General features: G+C 44.9%; 1 protein-coding gene across 1 annotated transcript; it reads right to left on the reverse strand.

Annotated features, from left to right (window-relative positions):
- Window positions 1-2,256: 2,256 nt before the first annotated feature.
- RRM2 (ribonucleotide reductase regulatory subunit M2) lies at window positions 2,257-10,099 on the reverse strand. The gene is made up of 10 exons (XM_082252024.1): window positions 9,931-10,099; window positions 8,897-8,974; window positions 6,955-7,104; window positions 6,495-6,611; window positions 5,577-5,710; window positions 5,395-5,489; window positions 4,741-4,874; window positions 4,545-4,649; window positions 3,630-3,743; window positions 2,257-2,778 (listed from the first exon to the last, which is right to left on the reverse strand). The coding sequence occupies exons 1-10, from the start codon at window positions 10,015-10,017 to the stop codon at window positions 2,626-2,628; spliced, it is 1,167 nt and encodes a 388-aa protein (XP_082108150.1). The 5' UTR covers window positions 10,018-10,099; the 3' UTR covers window positions 2,257-2,625.
- Between the last annotated feature and the right edge of the window lie 2,251 nt (window positions 10,100-12,350).

The raw sequence follows: 12,350 nt of genomic DNA on the forward strand, positions 1-12,350 counted from the left end.
TGAGACATGTAGTTGGCAAGACATACATGAAATGATAGACCTTTAATAAATGAGCTCTCCCATCTTAATGAGTGAGCTATCCCATCTCTCCAGTCAATATCAAGATAATTGAAGTCTCCCCATTACGATGACTTGTCCTTGCTTTGCTGCTATTCCAGCTCCACCTCCCTTTGGTTGGGGGCAGGCCTATAGCATACCCCTTCTTCCCTTTGGAGTTCTACCCACACGGATTCCACCTCTGCCCCTTCCTTGTCTACCACCCTTATACTTTTGATAGCTACATACCACTCCCCCTCTTTTGCCTTGCCCATTCTTGCTATACACAGACAACCCTTGACTATTTGCCAGCCAGTCATGTGAAGGGGGGGGGGGGTCAAACCAAGTTGGTTACTCCCACAAGTTATGTCCTCGTGTACCAACAGTTCCAATTCTTCCATTCCGTTAGCTAGGCTCCTGGCATTCATGTATAACTCTGTGTTTGGAGTGGAAAAGCAATCATTAAGGTTTATTTCTGCTTGGCCACTCACTCCCCAGTACTTGCTACGATTATATTGTTGCTGACCCCCGTAATACCTTCTATCCTTTGCTCACTGTCTGAGCGCCCCCCTCCCAACACCTAGTTTAAAAGCCCCTAAAACTCAGTAGAGCTGTACCATCCCCATTAAGGTGCAGCCCTTCCTTATTAAAAGCCGGTAAGCAACTGAAGTCAGCCCAGTTCTCCAGGAACCCAAACCCCTCTCCCACACAAGTTCCTCAGCCACTTATTCAATACCCGAATTTCCTTCTGCCTCTGCTGTGGCTCAAGCTCAAGGTACAGGTAGTATTTCAAAGAAAACCATATTGAAGGTGCTTTTCCTCAAATCTATTCCTCAAGTCCCTGAAATCATTTAGGATCCTCCACTTGCCTCTTACTTTGGTGCCTACATGCACCATGACTGCTGGGTCCTCCCCAGCCCTGCCCAATAATCTGTCCATGCGATCCACAGAACCGAGCGCCCAGGTAAACACCGTTCAGCGACCACGATAGCCCTCTTTCCTCTTGAGTCCCCTACTACCAGTCTAAGCTTTCCTGAGTCTCTGTTTCTCCCCCCCCCCCCCCTTCCTGGAGCCATCGCTCCCGAGAGCACCTGCTCCAGCACTGCCTCCCCTGAGCTTTTTTGTGGGGTGTACCAACTCAGGACTGGCCTCCCTAGCACTCATCCCTCTTTGCTTCCAACTGTCACCCAACTATCTACCATCGCTGTGTCTCGACCCTCTACGCTGGCCCCCGCCAGCACCTGCTGGGTAATGTCCAAGCTTCTTTCCAGGTTGTTGATGCTGCGCAGTGTTGCCACCTCGTTTTCTAGATCTAGGATCTGCTTCAAGAAACAAGTCACTTACATCTCGCACAGCAGTAGTCACCCCCGATGGTTCATCAAGGAATGCATACATGAAGCAAGTGCACCGAGTGGCATCCCCAATCCTGTCAGACATTACCCTGTGTTCTATGGGGATAAGGATAGCGATCTGCTAATTTGTTACATGCCCTACGCTAAGCTCCCCTGATGCTAAACTGTCACTGGTTACTCAGAGTACCTGGAGTTGCCTGCCTGCTACAAAAGCCCTTTTGCCCTGCCCCTCTGACGTTATAAGGGGCAAAAGGCATTGGATACTCTGACCTAATCTTTCCAGTAAAGCATAAAATGTAAAAAAAAGTGTTATGCGTCACCTCTCGGAACACTAAACTACCCTTCTGCCAATAGAACCAGACAAAAAAAAAAAAAAAAAAAAAAAAAAAAAGCCCTTCGAGCACCTTTACCTGTGCTGCAAGGTCAGGAGGGGAGGGACAACCTAGGAAGAGCAAATCTCCCCCCATACTACTGACCAGCAGCAAGGAATGTTTTACTGTTCTATGAAAGTATTGGTCCCAGGTGTGGTCCTGGACGCCAGCTTGGAAATGTGAGTCCCACTGAAGGATTCTGGAAAGGCTCTATTAAGAGTTGGAACATTCTCCCATCTGAGTCCCAGGGAGAACAAATTGAAGTTAGTATTCTGATTTAGACACCTGAAGCCATTACTCAAAAATAAGCCAGTCGTAGCCAAGTTCAACCATCAACTCCAGTGACAGGTTGGACTTCTGGTCTGACCCTGCAATAAAGAGCATTAATAGAACAAAGAAGCTAACTTGATGTTTGGATTTTTTTTACCTGACTGGACAAACTAAAGAGTCCTTTAAATCATGTAGAAAACAACCAACTTTAAAACTACACAGCCACATTTTTTTTTTTAAAAAGACATTTATTAAAGTGCCACAGTTTGACTTTAAAATACATTAAAAAAATTTTTACAAACAAAAAAGCTGCCAACAGGCAGCAGTTCCCCTGCAGAGTACACAGCACCCTTTAAAAATACCCCCCAAGCTGTACAAGTTTTTGTACCCATGAGTGTTTCATGCTCCTACTGTAAACTAGCATGTGCCATACAGACACCAAGTAGATCTGTCAGAAGGGATTTGAAACCACATCTGATGAGATAATGCCGGTAGCTTATAGTTCCATACTGTAACAAGTTTCCATTCACTTTACCGTTTATAACCTGCATACTGAATGTGTCCCAAGTTACAGCAGTCAAGACTTAACAGTTCATTCAGAAGTCAGCATCTAGAGTAAATGTATGGTCTGATGTCTTTGACATAACTCCCATCTTCTGATATTCACCAACTTTCTTCTCAAAGAAATTAGTCTTCCCTTCCAGAGAAATGTTCTCCATGAAGTCAAAAGGATTTTCTGCTCTGAAAATCTAGAGGGAGAAAAAAAAAAAAAAAAAAAAAAAAATTAAAAGTTAGCTGGTTCCATACGCAATACATTAAAAAAAAATGGTCTTTACTGCAAAGCTAGGTATAGGTTGAGGGTAGATGTTACTTTGTGTAGTTGGTTGAATTGGATGCCTTCAAGCTGCCATGATGCCCTTTGCTGGATGTCCTGTCTAACCCAGAGAGTTAAAAAGTATGGGTCCCCCCCCCATCTGAACGTACTAGGTGGATGCAGCATTGGTCAAATGCTCATCTGACCACCACCTCAAGACTGGGGACCAAGCACCATTGATCACTCAGCTCTCCATGCTATGCTGCCTGAGCAGAGAGCTGGTGACTGTAGTCACTGCTGCCCCCCCCCCCCACCCAGGGTGCTGGGCTTAATTGTCACAATCTTACCTGGACCAGCTCTGTGATGTCAGCTAACAGCAGGCTTTGGCCAGCTGTCCGTTCTGCACCCCTGGTGTACCATTTACAGCAAACTGCGCTTTTGTGGTTCACAGAAATAGAGCCAAAAAATTAGCTTTGGCTGTACTGAGTGGGCTCTCCAGCCACACCTGCTATATAGACTTGAGAAAAAAAGACCACAGGAACCTTATGCACATTTGCAAGGGTGTTCTAATCTGTCCATTAGACAAAACGAAAGGTTTTGCCTTTAGTTACACTTAGCGTTAGTCTGAAGAGGGTTCCCTGTTCAAAAGGTTTACAGCACACATGGCTGCTTAGTTTGATGCAAAGCAGTGCATGCAAGACACTTTTTGGAACTCCATCATGCAAGGTTTACAAGCCATGTAAAATGCTAGGTGCAGAGCTTTTGAAGTTCTTTTTGTCCAGTTACCTTGCTAAAGCCCAGCTCCAACAAGAGACGATCTGCCACAAACTCGATGTATTGCTTCATCAGGTCACCATTCATGCCGATCAGTTTCACAGGCAGTGCATCCGTCAAGAATTCCTAGGAGAAAGGGAGAGTTTTAAAGTCCCAGTTTGACTTTCTCAGATTAAAGCGTTAGTCTTTTCTCAGATCTAGCATAACAGATGTGTTCCAAATTCAATTTAGCTAGGATTAAAGTGGAACGCCACCCAGAAGGGGATGTTGTGCTTTAAGGCCTCCATTTGACAACGATTGATGGGAGGGGGGGTTTGGAAAGTAGGTACCTGCTCCTGCAGTCTGGAACATGTCTCAGGTCCCAAAAGATAGCAGGACTAATGTGCAGTGACCTGTGCCATGTGCAGTGGGCACCAAGCTGTGAAAGCGCAAGATGCAGCATCCAAGGCAAGTACGATTACGCCAAAATAAAAAAAAAAAAAAAAAAACCTCCAAGCGGCCCTGTAGTCATTCAATGACTAACGGCAGGAGCTTGCAGTATTAAGCTTTTAGCATCCTGGTAAAGTAAAAACCAAGAGGTTGCACAATGGTTTTACCACCCACCAAAAAAAATAAAGCCATGCACTTACCCAGTACTGTACACACGCTGCAGCAATAGCATGTTAAGGGTGGTACTGTTACTAAAATTAATTTAAGTGAACAAGGCTACAATGCAACTGTGTGCAATGGGTTAGCATTTGCAGGGTTAAGAGAAGGTAAAGCAGGAATAGCTTGCCTCTTCCAACCACCTGCCAAATGCCTCTGAAAAGTAACCACTGCAGACCATAAGATCAAGCCCTTCAAACAAAAAAAGTCAAGTTGCCCATTCCTGTATGGGGCAAGTGGCACCCCTCAACACCTGCCTTGGCAGCCAAAGGTTACACATACCTGCTCAATTCTAACTGCATCAGTGATCAGCTCCCGAACACGATCTTCTGATGGCTTGTGCACAAGGTGTTTGAACATAAGACATGCAAAGTCGGTGTGCAAACCCTGTAAGAATTCCAGACAAGTCAATTAGAAATTATATACAAAAAAAAAAAAAAAAAAAATTAAGCTTTTACTAAGAAATGGATTTTCTTACCTCATCTCTGCTGATGAGTTCATTTGAAAATGTCAGACCAGGCATCAAGCCACGTTTCTTCAGCCAGAAGATGGCTGCGAAGGACCCAGAGAAAAAGATTCCCTCCACAGCAGCAAATGCAACCACACGCTCACCTACACAAGAGAGGTTTGCCAGTTAGCACAAGAGTTGTTACAGATAGTGACATAGCTGGTATGAAGAATCAGCACAGCAGGGGATTGACTAAGCACGATACACCCCAAGTTCTAAATACCAACTGTTCTTGGTTCTCTAATGTCCACATGCATTGCTGGGTGGCCATTTATGTGCCGAGAGCCAAGCTGTCTACAGCACCCAGTCTATGGCTACAGATTGTAGCTGGTGGGATTGGCTTCCAATTATGATTGCCAATCCTTCGTGAGCATGCCAACATTTTAAAGTGACTAATGCCAGCTAGGCTGTCGTGTACACAATTGGGGGGGGGGGGGTCACTAGGACAGGAAGGTGCATACAGAAAGGTTGTCAGGTGTCAATCCTTCCCCTCCCATGCATCCCTTCATTATGGTAAGCTCCTCCCCCATAAGAAATATTTCGAAAACACTAAAATCAACTACCAGATAGACCTGTCAGTTGGCAAGATCTTTGAGCCAAATGATCCAAGGTTTTAGTGCTTACCATAGGTAGCATTTTTGTCACTAATCCAGCGTAGTGCCCATTCGGCCTTCTTTTTCACACAAGGAAGTGTTTCAATTGCATTGAACAAGAACTCCCTGAAATTTAGAAAAGAAAATTAGAACAGGCCTGCAGACTAAAAGTTAAATACATGGGTCAGCTTCCTTGCTAGTTAACAGTCTTACCTCTCTTTGGGATCTTTAATGTACGTGTCAATGAGAAGACTGTACATCTCTGAATGAATGTTTTCCATTGCAATTTGGAAACCATAGAAACAGCGTGCTTCCGTGACTTGTATTTCCTGACTGAACCTCTCAACCTATTGGAATAAAAATGAGCAAAGTCAGGGCTTGAGCACTAAATTTTAGCTAGAACTTGTTTGCAATTTCCAGGGAGCTACACTGATCAATACACAGCCTTGATAAAACATTCAACACAAAAAGTCAGGCACATTTAATCCACACCGCGCCAACCACATTGCAGAAATGTAGGCAACAAAATTCTTTGTGCCATATTTTATCCAAGTGCTAGTTCCCATTCCATGTTTTGAGGCCAAGGTGGCAGCCAATAAAGGAGTACTAGTGCTCAAGTACTCACCAATACCTTTGTGGTGCAATTTTGAGCCCATACAAAACAAATGGGCTCATATTGCAATGCAAAGAATCCCATGGGTTTAATAAGGAATGCCATGCAATTCCTTTCTAAATCACACGTGGTTTCCTACACTGCTATTGTGAACCCAGGGTGAAGTCACTATAAAGCCTGTGTTCCCACTGGATTGGCGTGAGAAACTGGAAATTGCAAAACATTACTGTCACAAGCATTTTGTTTGGGCTCAAATTGCACTGCAAAGGTATCGGAGCACTTACACAATTAAGTCCTTGTGCAAATCTTCAGTATCGACACAAATACCAGTATTGACGCAACCCTAAAGTATGTGCCATTATAGTATCAGGGGCTTACTTGTTAGCAATCTTTATGCACTAGCTATGTGCCCATTACCTAGAACGTTGAATACTTTAATAAAAACTGGTGTATAAGCTTCACTGAGTAGTCACTAGTCAAAAAACTTAAGTTTGACCCATGTAGGGACGTGCACTAACCAAGTTCTCGTTTACAATTCCATCACTGGCAGCAAAGAAAGCCAACACATGCGAAATAAACCACCTCTCTTCATCTTTCAGTGAATCCCAGTGTAGGAGGTCTTTTGAGAGGTCAACCTACAATAGAAAAAAAAAAAAAAAATTATGCAAAGCCAATAACATCCTGCAAGAATAAACTGAAGAGGAAGCAAATTTTACCACTAGGTGTTGCATCTCATCTGAGGGGGGGGGGGGAGCCAAAATAACTAGTTGGGAGTGCTAAATTGGAGTGACCAGAGCAGCCAGATTGCTTCCCAAAACCAGACCTACTGTGCAAAAAATAAAAACCCATGCATAATCTGCTTTACACGTTTTCTATTCTAGAGCAATCCAATAGCAGCTAGTCCTAGCATTTTGTTCATGGGGATATTTCAAGTACAGATACAAAGTGGGAAACAATATCTCAGCTGCAGGTTTATACCTCTTCTGCAGTCCAGAATGAGGCTTCTGCCTTCTTGTACATCTGCCAGATATCATGGTACTGGATGGGGAAGATGACAAAGCGGTGGGGGTTGTCTCTCAGGAGGGGTTCATCTTGAATATCTGGGTTCTTTTGTTCCTTAGGCTTCACCTAAAAAGAAAGTCAGTTCATAACTGATGCAACCTTCATTCTAAACTCTTAAGGAAAATGCAAAACCTTAGTATACCTTTCTCCAGAATCTAACAGGGTCACTGAACAGGGTGTGTACATAGCACTACATCCCATTAGGCCTTCAGAGGGAAGGTCATATGGTTTATTAGAAGCTACCTTCCCTGTATCAGTACATCTTGTATAATCACCAAACACTACAGTGCACATGGGTCTAGTTACCCAACAAAGCAGCACTGAGAAATTTTAACCCCCCCCCCCCCTTTGTACTAAAGCATTAAATGACAAGCCTCCTCCTCAACTTGGAAATAGACAGCAATAGAGGAAGGAAAAAAAACCCCACCATCAAGCATTCTAATCCCACTCCATGCTATCCAAAATTAGAAGAAATGTTGCCACTTAAGTTACACCTGAGAAGTGGTGCCATACACATTTTCCAGGCTGGGGGGTACATTGTTACAAGGCATTGCAGCCAGCGGTGCACCAATCCGATATTGGCCTCGATACTGCATCTATAAAATTAACAGGTCCACGGGACGATCCGGTTTTGTCACAGCAGAACCTACCATGGTGTCTGCTGAGTCCCGGTTCAGCCGCTACTTCCTGTATATGCATTTTAAATTCCTGTTGCAGGATTTTGCAACATGTTTACTGTTTGATTGCTATTGCATGTTCAAGCAAAAACATTTTTTTCTTGTGGCTACATTTTATTTTTTAATTTTGAGTATTACATACATTTTAGAATTTGAATGCACAATTATAACAAAATATTTCCGGATCAGTATCGGCAGCAGTGTTAATTTCGTCGACTAAAACGTTTTCGTCGACTAACAATTCAGATGACTAAAATACGACTAAAACTAAAATGGCATTTTAGTCTTAAGACTAAAATACGACTAAAACTAAAATGGCATTTTAGTCAAAAGACTATAAACTAAAACTAAAACGAAATTTGCTGCCAAAAATTAACACTGGTGCATGCTCAAAGCTTAAATAATAACATATTAGATTTTTCACTCCAGGACCAGCAGTAGTATATAATGAGTTTGGAAATTGTAGAGAAATGCTTAAATAATGCATCACAAATTACAATTGAACTACACCCATTCGATTATAGATGACTAAAATGAGTTTTAGTCGACTAAAATGTAGGGCGTTTTAGTCAACTAAAATATACTGGAGTTTTAGTCGACTAAATACGACTAACACACTTGCAGAAGACTAAAATGGGACTAAAACTAAAATGCCATTTTAGTCCCAAGACTAAAACTAAATTGAAATTTGCTGCCAAAATTAACACTGATTGGCAGATACACAAAGGTATCTAGAAAAGTTTGATCGGTGCACCCCTAATTGCAGCTTGAGGTTTCTTAAAGTCACAACATGGAATTCGGTTCAACTATGCATTGCAGCTTGTTGCAAGCTATTGCATAACATGAAAATGCAGCTTTTCAGTGCATACCAACAAAGCACATGTGAAATAAAATAGTAGGGCATGAGGCAAACTGCCTTGCAAGTGTTGAGCAAGGTTTGCCAATAAGGTTAGATCCCTTATACCACATAGAAAAAGTTACACACAGCGCTCACTAATTGAACACCATTATGCAACTTCCCCCAGCCCCACACTAGGGACAGTCAGCCCCCTTCCTAGTCATTACACAATACCACAGAACAGTCTTTCCAGCTCATGTAGGGAATGTAGAAGCACCCGGATAGCTAGCAGTGCAGAGATGAGCGCACATGTATAATACCTTATACAGATCAAAGGACTTACTGGTTCGTTCTCTGTATCCTGGAAAATCTTGCGGGCAGTCTTGCTAGCTAGAACCCGGGTGTTGCTCAGAGAAGGTGGCTGCAAAACACATCAAATCACAATTTTATTAAATGACTGAAAACAAATGCTGGAGCAAAAGCAGTTCAAAGAGCGGCTGGAGAAATATTGAATGCCTGTTACACTGGCCTGATCTCACTACCCAGCCAGGTTCAGGGAGCAGAGGATCAGTTCATGCACTCGTAGCCCCACCATAAGGAGGCCAAGTCCCTATACAAGCTCAATTACACCCGAGTTGCTCTGAAAGATAACCATTTAGGTCATTCTTCAAAGAGCAAGTATTAGACCAGCAGTGAGGAGGCAAAACATTCCATCACCGTCTATCCCCCCCCCCCCCCATTTACAAGACCATCAGAAATTTAAATGCAGTTACACTGTGCCACCATGCAATGAATGGGCTGTGGTTGGGGTGCAGCAACACCCAATGAGCTTAGCAGGAGGGGGGGGGTATAACTCCTCTGCCAAAGCATGCCCACACTCCCAGCACCCTCCATGCAGTCACACTCCCAGCACCCTCCATGCAGTCACACTCCCAGCACCCTCCATGGCCTACAGCAGGCTCAGTCCTTGCACAAAGCACATATTGCTTTTCCTGTACAGCTCCCAGTGCCAGCACAAGGCCATCCAGCGCCCAAGTCAAATATGCCAAACTGCTCCCCTCCCTTAGGATTAAGCTCAAGGTGCCCCCATCCCTGCAATAAAACTATTGCACCCTCCTGCCCACCCCTTGTCCTGACAGCTCCCCATTGATCCCTATAGGATTCTAACTAGCAGAGGACACTCAGGACTTGGTTCCAGTCCCCCAACCCTCTGAATTTAAATTTTCCAATCATAAATCTTCCCTAGCCCCCTATTGTACTCTTCCCCCTCCTCCACACATCGGATAGACAATGCATATATCGATCACCTCTTCCAAAATGGAAACCCGCCAAAACCACATTCCCCTGATATCCCCCTTCCCCGGGCAGCGCACCCACCGTGTTCTCTTTGTCAGTCAGGCTCAGGCTCTTCATAGGAGACACGTTCTCATTCACAGCAGCGAGAGGTTTGCGGGTGGACAGCATGGTGAGCGATGGAAGCGAGGAGCAGAGACTGGAGGCGTCTGTGTACTGAGCAGAGGGTGAGACGAATTCACAATGCCGCCCGGTATCTCTATTTATCCAGAATTTGCATTTGGCGCCTGGTCCACAACAGCCAATCAAGAGCCACCAGTGAAAAGGTGATTGGCCAAAGACGTGCCCCGAATGGAGGGAATTCCGAAGCCACCAATCAGATGCGGAGACGGGGGGGTGCCAGCTGGTCCCAAACCCCAATCCGAAAAGCGCGCTCTTTCCACACAATGGCCCGGATGTATGTGTAGCGTACCCCATATATTACATATGATGGGCATTATATGTACCCCACTAAGCACATACACTGATCATACATGTACACTGCTCCTCTGTAATATGAATCCTCTGTGTGCACTCTATGGCGGGGATTCTACCTCAGAGATGTGAGCCACCTCCCCCTCCCCCCTCCCCCCTCATAGAGGTTACACAACACGGCTCTTATGAAACACTCCGAGCTAATACACCGCCTTCCACACCCAGCCGGTGTTCGGTATGGAAGGAGGACATTCTCCGGGAAATGTGTGACTGGAATACAGAGCAGGATACCTCACTTCATGTTATGGCGGGAAACGTGACCATAGCAGGGCTGCAAACCTCTCCTATACATTCCCCGCCATAACATGAGGTGACGTAAGAGCCCGATTCTCTGTATTGCACTTATACAATGCCATGATCCCCGGAATCTCCCCGTAATATGAGGTGTGTGCAGTTTATTTCACGTATAACCATCTGGTTCAAGGACACTTGGGCTACACGGAGCTCGTAGGACTACATCACTATCGGTGACACTATTTTATAAACTGAGGAGCTCCGGTAAGTGGCAGGCTGGAGCCGTTCTCCCGCCAGAATTTGAGCGATCAGGTGACTCAGTGTCAGCTGTCCGAGCGACCCCCAGTCAGATATTTCGCGCGCGGTCCTGCTATTTAAAAGATCCCTCCAATCAGACATGGGAGTTCGATGTCATGTGGGTGCTGGACACGCCCTGCCTTATGTAACGCGGAAGTAAACAGCCGGATTTCCCGCGTAGTTTTGAACAAAGTAACAAGAGAGCAGATAATGGAGGAAGGGAAGAGAAGGGAATGATGGTGAGGGAACGGAGAAAGAGCTGTGTGATAGTGGGGCGAATGTGTAGGGAGAGGCGGACGGTCATGTCGAGCTTAGAGGAGGACAACCGGCCAAGTGTGAGGTGTTTGGTCCCAGATACCTTCTCCTGGGTTGTCCTGGAAATTATTATTTATTATACAGGATTTATAAAGCGCCAATAGTTTGTGCAGCGCTTTACAATGTCAGGGCAGACAGTACAGTCAAAATACAATTTAATACAGGAGGAATCAGAGGGCCCTGCTCCTTAGATCTTACAATCTAGGAATGAAAGTAGACTTCCAGGCTAACCCTAATTCATCTTAAAGAGCAGCTCCAAGTTACTTCAGAAATAATGAATATTAGGACACTTACCTTTCCAGGAATCCTGTGACGTCGGCACCCCAGTCCATTTTTTTTGTCGGCTCTTGGATGCTGCCATTTCTTATAATGTAAACTGGCAGTGAAGCCTTACGTCTTCACAGTTGGTTCCCTACTGCAAATGCACGTGTTATGCTGCGCTTCATGACTGGTCTGGCGGCGGGGTAAGAGGAGGGGAGACGAGCTTCCAGGTGATCTCGCCACGGCGAAGTCACCTGGAAGTGAGAGCGGGTTCCTGTCAAAACCAGGTACCTGCTTCAACCGAAAGGTGCTTAAAGCGGTAGTATACTCCGCCATTAAACTTTTACCTACAGGTAAGCCTATAGTAAGGCTAACCTGTAGGTAAAATGAATATCTCCTAAACCGTATTCGCCCAGCATGCAGCCGCTGACCGCAGCGGGGCATGCGCTCTGAAGGTCCGGCGGACCTTCAGAGCTCCTTGCCGGAAAGTAAACTCCCGTGCACATACGCGGGAGTGACGTCATTGCGGCTCTGGCCACTCACAGCGCCGGAGTTGCGGAACCCGGAAGAGACGCAGAGGGAACGTGACAGCTCCCGCAGTGTTGTCCGGGCGACCGTGTCGGGGCTTCGTTCTAAGGTAAGTATTTCATAATGAGCGAGTGTGCGATGCATACTCGCTTATTATGACCTTGTCTTGCAGGTTTTTTTTTTTTTTTTTTATGTTAGGATACAACTGCTTTAATATGACAGCAGAGTGGGGGAGGAAGCAAATAAGTGAAGCCTACCCTTTTTTGTGGGAGCTCCACTTTAAAATTACCACCTCAACACCTATTCTGACTAAGCTGTGTAAGAAAGATGTATAT

This window comes from Pelophylax lessonae (genome assembly GCF_965119305.1).
Source record: "Pelophylax lessonae genome assembly, chromosome: 3".
Classification (NCBI taxonomy): Eukaryota; Metazoa; Chordata; class Amphibia; order Anura; family Ranidae; genus Pelophylax; species Pelophylax lessonae.